Source organism: Candoia aspera, chromosome 11, assembly GCF_035149785.1.
Source record: "Candoia aspera isolate rCanAsp1 chromosome 11, rCanAsp1.hap2, whole genome shotgun sequence".
In the NCBI taxonomy this organism is placed as follows: Eukaryota; Metazoa; Chordata; class Lepidosauria; order Squamata; family Boidae; genus Candoia; species Candoia aspera.
This window is the reverse complement of record NC_086163.1, coordinates 769901-789352: the sequence shown is the minus strand read 5'-3', so window position 1 is coordinate 789352 and position 19452 is coordinate 769901. Positions and strand designations below refer to the sequence as shown.

The 19452-nt window shown below is 50.5% G+C and overlaps 1 protein-coding gene across 7 annotated transcripts in view; it reads right to left on the bottom strand.

The window, feature by feature from the left end:
• The window catches only part of MTSS2 (MTSS I-BAR domain containing 2), a 65959-nt gene that overhangs the window by 40532 nt on the left and 5975 nt on the right, over window positions 1-19452 (bottom strand). For 6 of the 7 annotated variants that reach the window (XM_063313187.1, XM_063313191.1, XM_063313193.1 and 3 more), the window contains exon 2: window positions 6271-6332. The exons of the other annotated variant lie outside the window; for it this stretch is intronic. In XM_063313187.1, the coding sequence (XP_063169257.1) occupies window positions 6271-6332 (62 nt within the window). The remainder of the gene's footprint in view (window positions 1-6270; window positions 6333-19452) is intronic. 7 annotated transcript variants of the gene reach the window in all.

The window sequence follows — 19452 nt, the reverse complement described above, 5'->3', positions numbered from 1 at the left end:
ATTTAGGGGGACTTCTGGGTGGAGAAATGGTGGACTCACACACCTTTGCACTGCGGGGACAATGCTGAGGTGGAGACTGGCGGCTGGGCGGTGGGCTGAGACCTGCAACGCTGTGAGATCGCCTACCCTGTGCTCTGGAAGGCAGCTCCTCGCAAGTAAGCCCGCAGGATCGGGAGGGACACTGCGGGTGACTCCAAGTAGAGCACTGGAAGCAGGGGAAGAAAGACCACGCTTGCAGCCTCAAGCGGCACCTGCTTAAAGGACACGGAGTTTGCCCACTCCACTTTCTAGAGCACATCGGAGTGGGAACATTTTTGAAGTTATAGAGCTCATTGGATAGCAGAACACCTAAACTGCCTGGTGAGTGTACCTCTGACCTGAAGGATTAAAGTAAAAGTAAAGAAATAATTATATGGATTTAAAAAGAATTAAAAGCAAAAAGTTTGCCAAAAAAGTTTAAAACAGATTAAGGGGACAGCTAAATTTGGAATATTGTTTACTAAAGTACTTCTGAACTAATGAAATAAATAATACATACCTCCGTGGGAAAGAGTATCGTTTAAACAACACTGGAGAAATAGTGAAATACCCACAACAGAGGAATGGATTGTGAAGATGGCAGAATTTGCAGAAATGGCAAAGCTGACCTGTTTGACAAGTACTTTTATAAAAGACTTCCGACTGCCACTATGTAACACCACCATGTAGTAACTAAGCAACGCTAAGTAACAGCCACCATGTAGGACAGGCAGGCAGGAGACTGGCAGAGCCCGTCCACGGACACCCACGAGCGGTCAGAAGGCACGGTGGAAGTGCCCCACTCTCTCCACCCACGGACAGACTCAGCCCCAGTTTGAAATGGGAAACTATTAGCCGCCCAGAGCCATCGTATGCGAGATGTGCGGCAGAGAAATATGACAAACAAACAAACAAATAAATAAATTAGCATCCTAGACCAAGCCAAATCCAGAAAGGCCGGGGAATTCCTGGAAGCTTGGCATTCAGACAAATAAGCCATCAATAGACATATAAGCCGCATTTACGTGCCGTTCAGAGAGACAATAAAGGAAACAAAAAGACACAATCCCCTTCAGCAGCCTCCACCCAGCTGTTCACCAGGCAAACAATCAAGCAGGAAAGAATGCCACGAGCAAGGAACTACCGAGGAGACAAACAATCAAGCGGCCAGCGGTGCCCTGGCCAAGCAACTGCCAACGAGAAAGCCACACTCCCACCAACACTGGCAGGGCAAGCTGCTGCATATAAACAGGGAGCAGACCCCACCCTCCCTCTTTGCACCGAAGATGTGACCTAGTCGGGTAAGGAAACGTCTGCAAGCAAACAACCACGCTCAGAGAGCACCGAGGACCCCACAGTTCAACCCTGAGCCTCAGAGATTCTCTTCTATTGGTAAAAATCACACACACACAGAAAGTGGATCAAGCCCCCGCCATTACATTATCAACACATCAAACAAAACCACACCCCATCAGAACTCCATCAACACTCTGGCCCAGTGCCACCAAAATGCTACCAATCATCTAGGTCTTAAAGAAGGAAAGAGGGCTTCTAATGCATACTGGAAAATACGGGTTTTCCCTGGCCACTGTCTGTGGCAGTTCGGCATGCAGGAAGTGGCCACGTTTGCCTTTGGTCCCCGAAGGACGGACTCAAGAGACGGGCTGGCTGATTTATGGCAGTGGGCAGCCCCAGCTGATCAGCCAAGGATAGTATCAGCCACCTTCCTAGGTTCAGTCACGGGCACAAAAAGGAAGCGGGAGATTTTTTAATGGAAGCGGGTAACCGCAGAAGAGAAGCCCAGGCAGAAGCTTGGGATGTTGAGGGACATGCTTCTTTTCTATTCTTTGGAAGAGTGATTCTCGCCCAGTCCATCCTACCTCAGAGGGACCTATGGAAATATTATCTGGGGGGGGGGCCCTCATACACCTTGCCCTGAGCACTCGAAAGGAAAGGTGAGATATACGCCCAATAGCAAATACATTAAAAATACATAAGCCCTTTAGGGTTTTTCCACAAAAACAGGAGACAGAGCGCTGCTTCCGTGCAACAGCTGATTATAGCACTTTGTCATCCAGCAGCTCCCTGTGTCCTCCAAAGCAGTTTATCACAACAAACTCTTTTTCAGTAAAATTCCCGGCAATGAGCAGTGTGCAAGAGGAAAGCCGAGATGTTTTGGCAGGAAAAAGGCTGGAGGCAAGCCCTCCATTTCTCTGGGCTTGTAACTCTTACACAGTTGAAAGCTGAGGTCCAAACCACCAGTCCCTCTGCTCGTCCACAGTGGAGAGACTTAAACACACAAATGGCTCAGCAACTTAGCTGGTAACAGCCCTCAACTTATCTGGACGACCCAGTTTTCTTTTGATAACTTCCACTTACCAGTAATCCACCAGGACATCACGAATCAAGATGGTAATCCTTTTCTCACTTACGTGGGACTAAGCCCACTGAAGTTAGTGGTGAGTAAGGATGAGATTGGTATTGTATCTTGCAGCCGCACAGGCTGGTTTTTCAAAAATTATTTATTACAATATTTCTATATTGTTGGCTCCACATGGACTCCCAGCAGTTTATAATATATTTTTTAAAGTCAGTTCTCCCTTGGCGTCCAAAATCCAGATTGGTAAGACACCTGGTGAATGACATCTGGTGAACCACCTGCCCTGTAGATCATTTGGCTCTGGGACTGATCTGACCACAGTAATGAACTAATCATTTGTCCTCCAATTTCAGATCATAATCCAGCTGCTCTGAGGTGAGAACTTGATCTAACCTAAGGCTGCCTGCATGGGTTGTCCCTAGTATTACCTGGGAAAGTCTGTAGTTGTCATAACTCCTGAACCTTCTCAGAATCCCTCCTAGGGCAAGGAGACAGAAGTCCCCAAGCACCAAAACTGGGGCAACCCCAGACCCAGCCCTGGAAAAGGTCCAGGACCCTGCCATGCAACAGGTGGTACCTGAGCAAGGTCCCCAGTTTGTTCCAACAGTCCAACTGGACATCCGGGTTTTCACAGTCCACCACCTTAAGAGCAGGGCCCTTGGTCGCCATCAAGATCTCCTACAGTAAGTAGACACCTGCTTCCCCTGCTTTGGTGGCATGGCTGATGGAGGACGTGAAACCTGGAAGAGCAGCCAAGCAAGTTTCCTAAATGCATGCCAGGACAGCTCATTTATCCACTGCTAAGTTGTGGAGGTCTTACAAACAGACCTGGGGTTTACCAACTGAAGCCCAAGGCCTCCAGCAGTGCAGTGTCTTGGACTCAGAAGTGTGGCAGACAGAAGAGGAGACTGGCACCGTATTGCCCATGTGTCTTCCCCTGGAATGGCATTAACAAGGACTCTGCCATACCATCCCCAGCCCATCAGATCAAAATGCCTCCGCCCTCTGATCTCCTCCCCCAGGTCAGCCCCATTAAGCAGAACAGACTAGAAAATCAACTGGACAAGTAGTCCACAGCTACTTTTATTGTGATTGAGTATGATTACAGAATCCCACAAGTGTGATTGTACTGGACCACTTCCTCCTCCTCATAGTTCTGTGAATTAGGGAGGCCTCTGCCTGAGCTACTTCCAAATGTTATCTCGTGCTTCACCCCTTTTGCCTGGCAACAGAGTCTGTCTGTCTCTGTCTAGGTCACCTTCCTCACTCTCTACACCTGCCTCTGTGTCCTCTCCACCATCCCACAGATCAACAAGAAACATCAGAAAGTCCCACCAGGGGGCTTTCATCATACACCTCCCTCTACCTACCCATCTTGTGGGCCAGCTATCCGGCAATGCCACTTCCCTTGTCCCTGCAGAGTAACAACATATGCCTCTCTCTCAATGTTTCCTCCTTTGCCTTTCCCTCAGATAGGACCTTCCCCCCAGGACCCCTCTCTCTCTGCACACTTTAGGGTAGATGGCCACTCTCCATTTTCTCATCCTCTCACTTCGGGGAGGCCAGCCACTGGCACTCCCCATCTCTTACGTGGTACAACGCTCCTGCAGGATAACACCAGCAGGACTGGTGTGGCATGAGTCCACCTCCTTCTCTGTGATCAGCATCTCTCTGGCTCACTCAGTACCAAATAGGCTCCACATATTTACATTCTTTGCCTCTTTCCTTCTTCCATCCACACCCAGTTCCATCCAGTGCATCAGGAGGCACCTGTTCTACTGTTTAGTAGCTGTCACGCCCAGGAAATTCCTCCTTATTTGGAGTCTGGATCTCCCTCTGCGAAGCTTCCACGGGTTGGCTCCTGTCCTGCCCGTTGGAGCTTTGCAGAGGAAATCCACCGCTCTGCCCTGGAAGACTGGACGTCTGCATCCACACGCCTTCTCTCCTTTGGGCCAGACGGACCCAGTTCCCGCAACGCTCTTTGCAGGATTTGGCCCCCAGGCCCCTCACCCTCTTGGTGGCTCTGCTGGGCACACCGTCCAGTTCCTCGGGCCCTTCCTGCCTCGCGGCGACCAGAACCGGACACAGGATTCCAGGGGCGTCTGACCAGCGCAGCCCAGACTGGAACGATCCTGAGACCATCCCTCTGTTGATCCAGCCCCAAACTGCACTGGCTCTTCTGGCAGCTGCAGAATCAGATGGCCTCATGCTTAATCCGTGGTTCAACAAGACACCGAGATCCTTCTTGCTACACCACCTATCTTATACCTGTGCATCTGACTATTCCTATCTAAGTGGAGATCCTTACATTTCTCATCATTAAACAATGTACTGTTGGATAAGACAGTGTTCGCATCCATCAAGATCCTTTTGAGCCTTGAGCCTGTCTTCTGAGGGATCAGCAATCCCCCTCCTTTGTGCCATCTGCATGAGCATCCCTTCGATCCCTCCATCTAGGAGGTCAAAGGCTGTGTCTGCTGGGGATTCCTACGCAATGAGAGAGTGGTTTGGGGTTAGAAAGAGGGAGATGGGGGAAGCCGGGCCTTGTCCCCGAACTGCACGATTGCCCATTTTGAAGGGTGTGGGGGCTTCTCAGTCTGCACCTCCTGTGCCAGTTGCTTCTCTTTCTGCAGTGTTTCAGATGGCCACCTTCACAGTAGACATGGGAGAGTCCTCTCTCCACTGCAGAAGTCATTAAACTTAATTAAAACATTTAATCCCACTTCTCCACTTAAAGAGCAGCTTAATGCCTGGGGCTACACCAGCAGGCAGGTTACAGCCACTCCGGAGGCTGCTTGGCTGGATTCTGCCTCATAGGCCATGCTGGGAGGGTCCCCAGGATTCCTTGGTTGTTTTCAAATAACATTTACTGCATTTTTATTTAGAAATGAAAGCTACTGTGGGAGGACTGTTATCCTGATGGGCAGGATATAGACAATTCTAGCCAATGAAAACATCAACCATTGCTCTGAGGCTGCAGAAAGCTCTGCGGTATCAGGGGAGAGACCCGGCCCAGCCTCACTGCCCAGCCTGCCCTCTCACTCAACCTGGCCCTCATCCTTGGGGAGTGGGAAATGAAGAATGCCAGGCCGTATTCAGAGATGATCCAGGAAGTTGCAGGGGGATTCAGTGTCACATCCAATACAGAATGATTTAAAGAGCATGCTTTCAAGGATCCACTCTTGAAGCATGCCTGGACATCACAATTGGTGCAAATTTGTGGCAACCAGGCCACTAACTGGTGCAAGGAACAGGGAACACTCCAGGTTTGTACTGAAAGACCTGCACTGGCTGCCAGTTGCTGGCTAGGCACAGTTTAAGATGCTGTCTTTAAAGCCCTAACAGCTGAGTTTGGCGAGGCGACCACTTAGTCCAGTTGCAACTAGCCCAGTTGTTAAGATCAGCAGGAGGGCCCCAATCCTCCCAAGTTCTCTGAGAGCATCAACAAGCAGGGGTGTCTGGGTGACCTGTTAATCTACTTGGACTTTTTGACAAGCCCCTCACCCAAACCTTCATGCACATTTAATAGAGATGGACTTCTAAGAGCAGGAGCAGAAAGCTGTTTCACCAGGTGTGAGAAGGCTCAGCCGGTCAAATTGCTGCCAGGCTGCTCTTTGCAGAAACTCAGAACCTGGAGGTCCTGCCATGGGTCAGACAGAGGTCCTCATCCGTTGCAGAAACAGCCTCCTTTTCCACAAGGCATGACCCAGCTCCCTAAACAGCCTTCTAAACAATCAGTTCATTTAACAACACCAACAAGCACAAAAGTCAACTCTGAGCACAAATGGAGACAATGAACGCTTTTCCAAAGAAGGAATGATCTGCTTCCCTGGGTGGAAAGCAGATGGCAGCTGCTCTGCAGGAGGACTCACCGCAGTTGAGAGTGGAGCTTAGTTGCTTTCGAGTTGAAATCTTCCCAGACGGGGTAGGAACTCTGAAACACAAGGGGTGGGGGGAGAAAAAGAGGTTGAGCATTCCCTCCCCGGGAAACAGCAAAGGCCTGCGAGGCAGTGGGGGGGGGGGTGCATGGCGGCTGCTCCTTTCCCTGGGGCACCAGAAAGGCCACCCGGCAGCAGAGTCAGCCCTTCCCCCAAATGAGTCAGCCCTTCCCACAAATCAGATCTGCGTTTCTCCCCCAAGCTCTGCACCACGTTCACGCTAGGCATGGTCTAACTGGTTTGCAAGGCAAGGCATACCTGCCAACCCTCACCAGCACGCTCAGCGGCCCCTTTTCTACTTTTTAAAAAAATTTTTAATAAGCATTTTATTCGATTTTAATATACATGGTTGAAATAACAATATAACAAATATAAAGAAACAAGAAAAGATAGCTAACGAACAAAGAAGAGACTATAACAGTGAAGAAATGAAAGAAAAGGGAATAAAAAATCATCTTCCCTTTTCTCCCTTTTTGAGAGCGGATGGTGCGCACTGTTAATTGCTATTATTCGTGTACGTATGTACTTATTGCCTCCTTGTGTTCTCAACATGGCTCTACCTCCAGGCTCCTGCTAGATCCAAAGCCCCAACACGGTGCTTGGAGCAATTCTTTGGTTGGTATTCACTGGCTTCCACGTCTATCTATTAGCTATTATTAAGATTCTTTAATTTAAGAATCCAAATAAATGGAAGGCAAGGAAGCTGCAACGGAAAGTTGCACCCACCCAAGAAAAAACTCCAGTGGGATGCAGGCAAGACGGCCTGATGGAGCAGCACCACCACAGCACAGCAGCCCACGAGACCCGCAGTGGCGCTCCAGCAGCAGATGGGCAGAGCTGCCCAGGCCACGTCCTGCCAGGAGGCCCAAAAGCCTGCTCTCAGACCAGCTGTGAGGGCCTCACACCAAGGTACTTGGTATAAAGGTACTTCGAATCTTTGCTGGAAATGTGAACTACATGAAGGGACATTTTCCATGTTTGGTGGACGTATAAAAAAGCCAAAAATCTTGGATACAAATACATACATTAATTCAGAAGATTTTAAGGATTAAAGTACAACTGAAACCAGAGACTTTTTGGGGGGGACTAATGGACAGGCAATTAGAAAAAAGCCACGGAGCCCAAGGGCCCCAAATATTGAGGACTCCTGCACTGCGATTTGCGTGACCCAAATCGGCTGAACTGGCAGCACAGAAACCCATAATCCGTAACAACAAATCTCAAGGGCCGATCTCACCCAGCACAGTAAGCCAGGAGCAAACAGACCATACCGCAGCTTAAGGGACTGAGCAAACCAGACCACTGGCCTGTTGAGAGGACTGAAACTCTTCCCTCTTGCAGTGATCCCAAGAGCTGGGGGGGGGGGAGACCCTCTCCGTTCTGCTTCCCCGGTGCTGACCTCCAAACCAGGCGCCTTCTATCTTGTCCACCAGCCCATTGCTTTTAGCAGGGCAATGAGGAGAAGCCAAGAGACAGTCAAGCACCAGGGTGGTTCTAGAAGTGCTGTGTGCTGACACCAGTCACCCTCCCCGATCCGGCTACCCAAAGCGTTGGCTTTAGGCTTGGGAGCCCCACTGCTTCACTTGGAGCAGGGACAGGAGAGCAGATTTTCTGTTAACTCCCCTGGGCCAAGAACGCTTCAGAAATCAGGCAGACGCAAGACCCCCCTCCTTCCCCAGCGCAGGCAGGACGCAAAGCAGGCAAGGAGGCTCTAGGCCCAGCGAGCTTGAGCTCAGCCCCCCCTCCTCTCTCCCGATGCAGCTGTCATTAGAAGCAGCTGATGCTTCCTTCCTTCATACCCAAAAAGATGGAGGAGCATCAAGACCACACTTTCAACAACAAATGGTGCTTTTCAGCTTGCCTACAATGAGCCTCCCAACACGTTGCCCATTTATGGCCCAAATGGCACCTCTGGTAGTTTGAGACGCGACTGAGCCACAGAAGGCAAGCGTTGGGGCCACCATCCCTGGAAGCCGGGTGGGACTGAACCTCACCCACCTGGAGAGGGTGCCCAGAGGAGGGTCCCAGAGGAGGGCTGGGGGTGTGCTTCGCCTGGAGGAGAGGAGGCTGGGGGGGGGGGGCGGGAACTGGGACGGCTGCCTTCCAGCTGAGCAGGGGACAGGGACAGGTTCTTCAGAGCCACTCCAGAGGACAGGAGGAGAAGCAAGAGGGCCGGGCTGTCAGAGTAGGCTAGGAAGCGGTTGGCCCAGGAGATCAGAAAAATCACACACCAGGAATTTCTATAAAAATTTATTTACAGAAAGCACAAACACATATTTACAGGCTTGTGCATGCACACACACTCTCAGAGAGGAGCGAGCGAGCTGCTTACTCGGCTGCAAGGCTAAAAACTAAAAAAAAGTCCTGCAAGCTGCCTTCCCCTCAGGCAACGCAACTATTAACACCTAAACTGAGGACAATTAAATTCGACCTCTTCACCCGGCTGATGCTTAATTACCATGGTAGCCAAGAGCAGAAAAAATTGCCAACACAGGCTACAAGGAAGCATATCCTGGCTGGGTATCAGGAAAACTTTCCTTGTGGTAAAAAGTGTTTATCAATGGGACAGACTGACTCTTTTCCACTGGAGGTGTTTAAGCAGAGGCTGGGTGGCCATCCATCACCAGAGGTGCCTAACAGCCACTGGGGGTTGGACTAAATGATCTCCATGGTCATCCCATTCTGTGATTCTAGGACTGGGTGGAACTGCTGGTATTACCTAAGTGCCTGCCCCTCTCCCAGAAAGAGACTGTGTCCAGGGCAAGGGCCACCCTAGAAACAGCCCCGCAAGGGAGGCCGGGCGGAGGTTCCCTCTGACCTCGGCCCACCTGGCCCAGAGACGGAAGCTTCCACAGCAGTGCTGGTGGCTTCAGGGGAGCAGACTTCCTGCAGAAGAATCCCCAGCAATTATGAATATATTATGGAAATCCTGTCCTTGCGGCCCTGCGCTTTGCCACTGCTGGAAAGACGGCCCAGTGGCAGGAGAGCTGCTTCTGAGCCCTTGCCAAAGCACGTCGTTCTGCTAGGGGAGGCAGGCAGGATGTTGCATGTCCCCCCCAACCCCCAATTACTCAGCAAACAGCCTCCCCAGTGCAAAAGGCGACACAGCTGACCCACCTACGCCTTGCTTGGCAGACTCTGCCCCTGGGCTGCCCCACACCAGGCTGTCCAAGGCAGAGCTGTCCCAGCCACACGGGCTTCTGCTTCTCTGACAGGGACCAGGAGGCCTCTCGCTGCACGCGGTTCGCCTCCCCCTCCCTGCTGAGCTGGGTGCTCCCTGTGCAGGGGAAGAACAGCCCCTGCAGCCCTCCAGCCTTCCCGGCAGGGAAGGCAGTCCTGCCTCCAGAGAACAGCAGAGGAAATCCCAGGATTGCCAGTCCTTCCATCCCCAGAGCTGCCATCTTAGCCGCCCGGTCAAATGTAGGCCGGGTGGCATAATGAGGGAGCGGATCCTGAGCTGGCTCAAAAATCCCTCCTGGAGCCTCGTCACCAAAGCTCCCTTCCCAGAGGAGGGAGAGGCCGGGGGGCCCTGGGCACTCTGCAGGATGCTTTTCTGAGGGTTCCTGCCATTAGCTAGAGGGCTTGCCCTCCACGGCCACCCCCGGCTGGCTCTTCTTCCTTGCCACCAGGCATTCCATCTCCTCTGCCCAAAGCTTCCTTTCTATTATTTGAACTAATAAATTAATAATTCTGTGTAACACTGCAGTCTTTGCATTCCTAGCAGGCTGTTATGTTCAGAAAGAGCAGTGCGCTCTTTGGAGATGCGCATGTTGAAATGCAGAGAAGAGCTCAACCGAGACCTGACGGTGTTGCACATGGATGTGCACTTGCTTGGTTCCCACCTCAGAATTGAATCTGAAGAATATACATCACATCAGTCAATCGATCGATCGATCAATGAGTGCCATAAATCTGCATAAAGCACTGGACGAACATTTATGGAAGAGGAAGTAAATGAGACCCACTCACAGCAGTCGATGCTGTGGAAGACGCTGGCTCAGACAGCACATGGGAAGCTACCAGAATGAGGACTTCCAAGGGTTTCTCCAAACAACGGAAGGTCCCCAGGAGGCACGGATCCTCCCGTGGAAAAGAGCCTAGAGGTGCGAGCAGAATCTCCGGGGGGACTGGCCAACTCCGGCCAGAAATTGTAAGAATGGTCATATTTTATAGCCATCATACAGAGCAAGGGATCTGCTTCTGGAGCTTGTCCTAGAATGCAAACGTAACTTGGCCAGATAGACTTCAAGTCGGTAAGTATGAAGGGAAGTGAAATAATGCTTTTACTTCAGAAAATGACAAACTTGTCAAAGCTGGAAAACTGCATCTATTCCTTTGAATATATACTGCAAGAACAAGACGTAGCACCAACGGTACTAGACAGACAGTCACGTTTACTTATTAGGTCTGCACAATGCGGAATCAGGCCAACCCACGCAACCTCCCATTCTCTTCTAAAACAACGAGAATGTTTACACTTAAAAGAGAAGAGTCCGTGAGACAGTGGAACCCCCTTCGAAAGTTGGGGGAAAATGTTGCGCAAAGCTTTGGGACGGGTTGGTGAAAAAACATTTTACTGATAAAGAGACATCTTACAATTGGGAAGACTCAGGGACATGAGCACGGATGGCCCTAGCGGGTTAAAAGAAGTGGCGGAAGCGCATGGGAAATCCGAGCAGGGGTCTAAGCCATGGTGAAGGAGAAACTAGGCTTGCAAGCTGCGAGGAGGAGTGGGAGAGATGTGAAGCAGATGAACGCAGGAAGACATCTGACGAGAAGGCTGCAGAATGATGGCAAACAACATGGGGACGCTCACCGCCAACCCTGGAGGTCCTGAGAACCAGTTCTGCGGGTTGTTGTTGAGGGCGCTGGGGGCTTCTCACTGCCCTGCAGAAGGCGGATGAGCAGCTGGAGGAGAAAGGCTGGCAGGACGGGTTATCTGCAGCCAGGTAGCAGATCAAGCCCTGACTGCTGCCCAGGATCATGCTGCGTGGGCAGAATCAGGGAAAATAAAGGGAAGGTAACTTGAGGGCTACTCTGAATAGCCATGGCTGAGATTCATCCAACTGAGATTGACAAGGAAGCTGGCAGGAAAGGGGCTGGAGAACTGCACTGTTTGGGGCAGAAAAGTTAAGTTTAACAATCCACACGCTTGAGCATTCACTCAAAGACAGTTCTGAGACTTAGGCTCTTTTAACTGTTTAATGAAGCGAAGCGTCTGGTACAAAGCAAAGTTGCTAATGGCTTCTTTCCTGTGCATTCTACAATTTAAAAATCACATTCTCTACTTTCCCCCCCTTCTACCCATCAAAGCAGGTACTCCCCCCTTTGCCAACAGATGGCCTGGATGGTGCTCGGCCAGATGGCCTTGGGCAATAAACGTCTAGCCTAAACAAACCAATTCACACTCCAGGTCAACACCCCCTCCCTCCTGGTGACTCTCAGTCTGTTGACAGGGGTTCAGTGAAGATGGATGCGAGTCCAATCAGGATGTTCTGAGGACATTGTGATTGGGTAGTATGACACTAAGGGTCCTGTTATCAACCAGCAGCATATCAGGGCCACCAGATATTTCACCTCCTGTAAACTGAATTTGCTGACTGGCAGACAAGAACTGTAGGCATTTTGGGGGGCTGGTGAACGTGTTTACCGAATCGAGCCCTTGGTGGATTGTTCAAATGTAATTTGGAGCCCTTGAAGCTGGTTGGGGCTTTGCAAACTGGGATGGTGCTAAATCAACAGCAGGAGAGCATCAACATGCACAGGGCCTCCACATTGGCAGTTGCAGCTGTGGGGGCTCTGCTCTGAGCTCCTGCACTGGGAAAAAACCCACATTCTACGGCTGGGGAGTGGCTGCTCAACTGGCATTTGCACTCAGGGAGCCCTGTTTCCAGCTAGCAAGGGAACACTCGCTTTCAAGGAGAGGCGGTTGCAAGCTGGAAACATTCAGGAGGCTGGGGGGGGGGGTGTCTTTGTTGCCCAGCAACTTGGGCAAAACAAAGGCACCAAAGATGAGCTGGGCAGCCTGCAGTCTCTTTGCCAGACAGACAGACAGACAGACACACGAAAAACAACACCACAGGGAAGCAGGAGATTAAGGAGATTCACAGAAATGAATTTGCCAGCATCCCATCCCACCGACAAATGAATGCTTTGTGCAGGGGAAGGCAGGCCTGGAGGGTGGGGGGACTCCAAAAGCCTCTGGGGCTGGAGAGAGGGAGGGACTGCATGGCAACCCATGAGGCTGCAGCATTCAGGTCTGGGGAGGGGCAAGTCGGTAAGGTGAGGGCAGACAGGTTGTGGCCCATGGCGGGGCAAGTTTCAAGCTCTCGTGGATGCCTTAGTTTGGCCGCCAGAGGAAGCAGACCTTGCCAGAAGGGAAAGGAAGCATCACTGGGCAAAGGATGTTTACCGTCTTACTGTACGGATTCCTAGCCATCAGCCACGTTCCCCATCACCCCACCAGTCCTTCTGAAAATGACTGGGAAACCATGAAAAATGGGGATGAATGGGGGAACTCTGGAACCCCCCCTTCAACAGGTAAAACCCTACCCTTAACCCCTCCCCCTGCCCTGGTCTTTTTGCATTAGGACCGGTTAAGGCACAGATGCTTTGCGTGCAAGAGGGAGAGAAACAGGAAAATGGACACAAAAGCTTGCAAGCGTGGATCGGTGGCACATTCCCCCCCCCCCGCCAAAGGGATAAGATGATGACAAACAGCTTAACAGCAGGAAGTACAACAGAAACCTTCAAGGCAAGGGAGCCTCGCAGGCCAGCAACAGAATGGGCAGACCACAGTTTTCCCACGAGATTCAACTCCCAGTTGTGAAGGGACCATAAGAGGAGAGTAACTGAGAGCCAGTTTGGTTAAGGCAACGGGCTAGAAACCAGGAGACTGGGAGTTCTAGTCCCACCCTAGGCACGAAATCCGGCTGGGAGGCCTTGGGCCAGTCACCCCCTCTCAGCCCAACCCACCTCACAGGGCTGTTGCTGTGGGGAAAATAGGAGGAGGAAGGAGTATTTGGTATGTTTGCCACCTTGAGTTGTTTATAAAAATGATAAAGGCAGGATAAAAAAAAAGTGGACTGGACTGGGACCTAAAGGGGCGGGCAAGAAGGTAAGTCTTTTTACTGACAGGGGAGCTGTTGAGAAGAGCTTGGACCTGGATCCAGCCGTGGATCTGCCCCAGATCGTTCAGGGGCCAACTCATGTAGGAGGCCATACCTTAGTTCTGCTTTTGTCTTGAGGCAGATGTGGCATGACTGGAGGACATTACTATTTGCCCCTTGTCCAGTCAGCTCTGACCACCACAGAGCTGACGGGTGCCCCCCGTCCTCACTGGGAAGATGGACCTGTTCAGTTAATGGAACCACCAGGCTACCAGAGGGCACCTGGGGAGTTTCTGGCAGCCACGGCGGGCCGTTCCTATGGCCTTCGGGGGAGCCCTTTGGTTGACAGAGGAGCTAAAGGAAGTGAAGTAACCCACGAGACGCCTGGAGTGCCGCTGGCAGAAAACAAAGCATGAATCAGACCAATCGTAAGAGCTCACCTGCAGGCCTATAACACAGCAATAAAAGTAGTGATATTTTTATCTATTCTTACTGATCTGCAGAATTTGGCTGGTGGCCTTTTTAAGGTGATCCAAACTCTGTAAGGGAAGGAGGGGCCAGAAGATGATTTACTGGGCAACTTGAGAAATTTTCTAGGCATCTGAAAGATACACTACTCAGATCTGCTTGGATCCAGACACCAGCTGGGCAAGTCCTGATGAGGTGACTGAGACTATCTTGCAAGGTTATCTGGGACTAGTTTGACCTCACAAGCCCAGAGGAGATGGACCAGGTTCTCTGCAACATCAGCGAAAGCTTCCAGAGAGGTGACCAGAAGCTGGGCTATGGTGGCGGGAAATGAGGGGGTCGATGCTGCCTGCCTTGAAGAAGGCAGTGGTACATCCCCTCAAGTCATCATTGCTCAACCCAGGAATGGTGATGATTGTCAATCAGACTCCAACCTTCCTTTGTATAGAAGGTGGTAGGGCACCTGGAGGACGTGGATTATCTGGGTCCTGGGCTGGGCACGACACTGAGAGTACATTGACCACATTTGTGGGTGGCCTCTGGATAGGGGAAGTGCAATCCTCCTGCTATTGCTTGATCTCTACATGGCCTTCAACATTATCAATAATGGTATCCTTTTGGACCTCCTCTGTGGGATGGAAGGGGATGGGGAGTGGTCCTTTCCTCCAGTCCAATCCTTGACAAAGATACGAAGGAGCAGTTAAAGGAAAATAACAGACAACTCAGTCCTGGGAAAGGGGACATGTTTTGAGAAAGGAACTCAAAATAACCCCTGCCACAATGCTGTTGGTCTAAGAGGGGGCATAAGAGGACAATGACAGGCTTGCAAACTCCTGTTATTACAATACCTGCTATTTCCTGACCTAGCCCACCTCAAAGGGCTGACACAGTTGGAGGTAGTTGTGAGGTGCTGCATGGCTCAACAGTCTTTCCATCTGGGTGAAACTGCGGAGCCCGGTCATCATGTAGCATCTATGGCTTGGAGGGCCTACACACAACTCTATCTTTTGCACCTGAAGGGGAGGCTTTCCTCAGTCTCTCATGTCACAGCCCTTCTTGTTTGGACTACTGCAATGTTGTCTACATGGGACTGCCCCTGAACACCACTTGGAAGTATAACCAGGTCAGAATGCAGCAGCCAAAGTACTTCTGGGTGAATCCCAACCTGCCCAGCTACCACCTCTACTTTGAGTGCTCTACTGGGCGCAGGTCATCAGGACTCAGCACAGAAGCAACCTGTCACCAGGACCAGCTCCTCCGACCTCCATCTGCCTATCTGGCTGGACTGAGGGGAGCAGGATCTCTCCCCGGTATCACAGAAGCAACCCATCTCAACTACTGCCCCCTCCATGGAACAGTACCCCCTCCCCAAATTCAAACAGTTTCTCCCCTCTTAGGTTTCAGGAAGGCAATTAAACTATGGCTGCAGCAGGAGGCCTTGGGTTTGGGATGGGGAAATGTTGCTTCTTGGGCACAGCCATCTTTTTGGTTACATAACTGAGTCAGCTGTGATTGGAGTGGCATCTGTGCTCAGCAAAATACATATATCCATGCATGCCCTGGGAAGGAACAAACAGGCTCTTTAGAGGAAAATATGCAGCTCAAACTGCAGATATGAGGACTATTAAACAAGGGCTTTTTTTCACTTAAAGGAGCAGAGATTGGGGGATGGTACATATAATAATAGACAGCAAATGTTTCTTTTGTATTCTAATGTTCAAAATGCAAGCCACTGACACATTTGCTAGAATGCAGGCCATCGTGCAATGAGTGAGGGAAAGAAATGGCAAAGCAGAGAAAAAAAGAATTAAAGCCCATTCTGGGGAACAGGTCGTGCCTCCTTTGCTCAATAAAAGGAGAGACGAAGCAACAGAACAAACAAGAGCTGCAGCCACTTTAAAGCAATAAAGTCAATCCCCCTGATTTAGCACATTCTTTGGCACACCAAGGGGTGGGGGAAGCCTTAAGGAAAGAGAGGAATAGAGATGAATAAGCCAAACAGAAAGAAAAGGGACACAGGAGGCGGCTGGTATTGAGCTATGCAAAACTGAGGCCCCAAGCCAAAATTACAGCCATGGAGGAGATTACCGAATTCACAGGGATATACTAATTCCATAGTCATAACAACTATATTTTCCGGAAGTGAGGGATCCTTTGGCGGCGAGATCACTGCTAAGCAGCTTTATAATGAAACGCTGTGTAGATCTGGAACCCACACGTCCGCCCCTGGCATTAGAAAAGGACAGAGGAAGCGTATGGTACGTTCCCTTCAGATACCAGACTAACTATAACGCGGAAGGTGGCAAGAGGGTCACTCGCTGCATTGTCAGCCTGACAGGCAAGGACAGCTCCATCCGACTTCAAGGGACGCGTCAGCAGAGAATGTGATGGCCACCCGAGTCCCTGCAGAGCCATCCTCTCCCCGGGAGCCACTTGAGGGCAAAGCTCTAGGCAACGGTATTGTCATGTTCACCATTTCAATGTGCATTGCACATCGTAACGTTTCGCATGTCAAGTTGCTGACGGGTGTTCTGTTTGGGAGGGGCTGCACGGACTCCTTCTGCTGGGTTTGTTATCTGTATTCAGTGGAATGGAATGTGTTTGGGTTATCCAGTGTGTTCAAGGTTTTCTTCCCAGGAGATCAGCAGAACTCGTATATTAGGATAGGCAATCATTACAGGTATGCTCAGCAGCATCCGCATCCTCTCCGTAGCTCACCCTTGGGAAATGGAGGAACACTTGCACCTGAGGAGAGCCAGAGCCTCTCCTGCTGCTCCTGCCCCATAGCTACTGGCTCCCGTGGGAATCACAAAGACCAGCTTCCTTGCTCTCTGATAAACCAGGCACTTTGCATCCTTTCATGGTCGCCAACGGGGCACGTGCCTCTTAAATTTTAATCCAGATTTCTGGACCACAGGGAGCCCTCTCCTCTGCTCTTTGAGGCGCCCAAGAGTAGCTCTTCAGGGACAGCACTTTATCACTTTATGTTTAGAAGGAGTCTCTGCAGATCGAAACTGCCAGGATACCAAGCAGGACGGGGAATGGTTGTCCACATCTACATGGCCTGATGGATAAATATATCATTTTGGGAATACTTACAACAGGGAGCAATGAAAGGAAGCGGGATTCCCCCTGAAACATGAGATAAACAGCCACCAGCAGGGTGACATGAGAGTACTCCAACACAACCTACGCAATTTCACAATGTGTTGCTCTGAAGACCTTTCCAAACATATGCTCCAGCACAGGGAGACTCTGCTGCTTCAAACCCCCACACGCAATATGCCAAGTGCAAGATAAACATGGGAATATTTTGCCTGCTTTTAAAGAAGGACCAGACTAACAAGGGCAAGAACAATTCTCTTGCCAGGTCATTGTATGCAACTTCTCCTTCCAAGGAAGCCGCCTGTAGCTAAATGTGAGGAGGGGGTTATGACGGTGGCAGGGAGGGGGGCTGAGACATTCCTTTCTCCTGACTGGACTCCCCAGAGCTACATGGCTGGCTACTGTCAAGAGCAGAGCCAGGACTCTAGAGAAGACCACAGTCATGTGCTGCCCACCTAGGGCTTCTCTGGCACTGCCCACGCCTGGGGTGCTGCTTCCTCTCCCTCCCCTCAAGCAGGAGGCAGGACAGAGACATTTCCTTCCTTCACTGACTTGGGCACCCTCACACCAGATGGAGACAGAGGGAGATGGAGGGGACAGCTGGGCGGCCTGCCTCACGGTCCCTCCTAGCAACAGGCTGTGAGAATAACCTCGAGAGTAGAGGGAGAGCCACAGCAGAGAGCCACCAGAGAATGGTCTGATGAGAGAAATCCGAGTTCAAAGCAGGATGGGGTGGAGAAAGCGCCTCTAAGGGATCTTCCCTTGTTCCCTGGAAAGTAAAGGCGGGCAAGGAAGAGACGTGCTTTCAGATCCGCAAGATGCTGTTGCTGTAACCTTCAGGGTCAAGATTCTTGGTTTTGGTTTCCTGACTGGACTACCTTGAAGGGCTGACACTCCTTGACCACCTTTCATCTATCTTGCAAGGCTCTTAAAAGTAACTCATGAAGGCAGCAAGAACCATTCCTATCAGTATGTTTGATGGAAAGCCCCTTTCTGGGTAGCAGCGTGCCTAAACTGGATTCAGTTTAAATTACTCCCCATCTCAGTCAACGGTCATTTGACCAGCAGGTTTTGGAATGGCCCTGGAGGCCACACCCAGGCTCAGATCCTGCGCTGCTGCTGCTACGGTTGGGTCTCTGGCTACTGGTTCCACCGTCCAACCGTTCTTACTGTTAGGAAGTCACATGAGGGAAGGTTTAATCTGACAAATCCATGCTGACTCCTGGAAGCTGCTGCACTGTTTTCAAGGTGCCTACAGATCTTTGATCTGCTCTACAACCATCCCAAGTACTGACATCAGACTGCCTAGTTTGTAATCCCCGGATTCTTTTTCCCTTTTAAAAGACAGAGACAACATTTGCTCTCCGATAATCATCTGGTAACAATTAGTTCTCCAAGATTTGCCAAGGTTAACACATAAAGGTTCCTCCAGTACACTGGAAAACAGTTCATCTGGTCGTGGAGAAATTACTTAAGGTACGTAAATATCCCTCAGCCATACTCCTTGCACGGTGAGATCCTGCTCATCACCTGGAAGGGCTCAGATCCCTCCACTCATTTAGACATTTGCTCTCCTGCAGCTCCAGGGTCTCTATCCCGCCTCTTGTTCTGAGTATCAATACTCAGCTTTATGCGCCATCTCGGTGGCTTCTGCTGCTGTGCTCCTTCCCTTTTTTTCACTGGAATTATGTACATAATTCTCAAACCTCTCAGACTCCTTTTTCCACTAGCTGCTTCTGCCTTGGGAGTCTTGCTCACTTGACTAAAATCCTTTTTTTTTTTGCAGTCCAAGGTAAAATTAAGCAATTTTAAACTATTAAACATCTTTACTTTCCCTTAAAATCAAGAACTCCAGCATTATATGATGTTTAGTGTTCCTGCTACTTCTACGTTTCAATTAACTTTTCTCTGAACAATCCTATCCTTCAAACCGAGAAGCCCAGGTGAACCAAGGCTCTATAGCATCCCCAAGGAAATACCGGATCTCTCTTTCCATATTACTTCCAGATTCATGCTCAGGTTTATGTATCCCAACTCTTCCTGAAGGCTTCAGGCAAGACTACTGAATGATCACCATTTCCCAATGCCTTCTAGCTGGGATTCCACAGCCATCTGAAGCCACGCTATCTCCTGGCAGCTGCTAAAAATGTCAAGCCAACTGTCACTCAGGTACCTTCTGTCACAGCTGTTCTTGGCAATTTCTTACTTCCCCCTCTCAGCCAGTCGCTCAAGAATTTCAGCCTCTGCGAGGCTTCACTAGCTGAGAGGAACAAGAGGGGCCCAGCCTTTCCCTCGGGGAGTCCTAGGCGTTTCCCCTTGCTACCTTTCTCACTCTGGGCACAGCGCTGAAGCTCCTCTGTCAACCTGCAACATCAGCTGGAACTCTTTCCAGAAGTGTTTGGAGATCTGGTTTCAGCCACTCAATTCAAAAGAA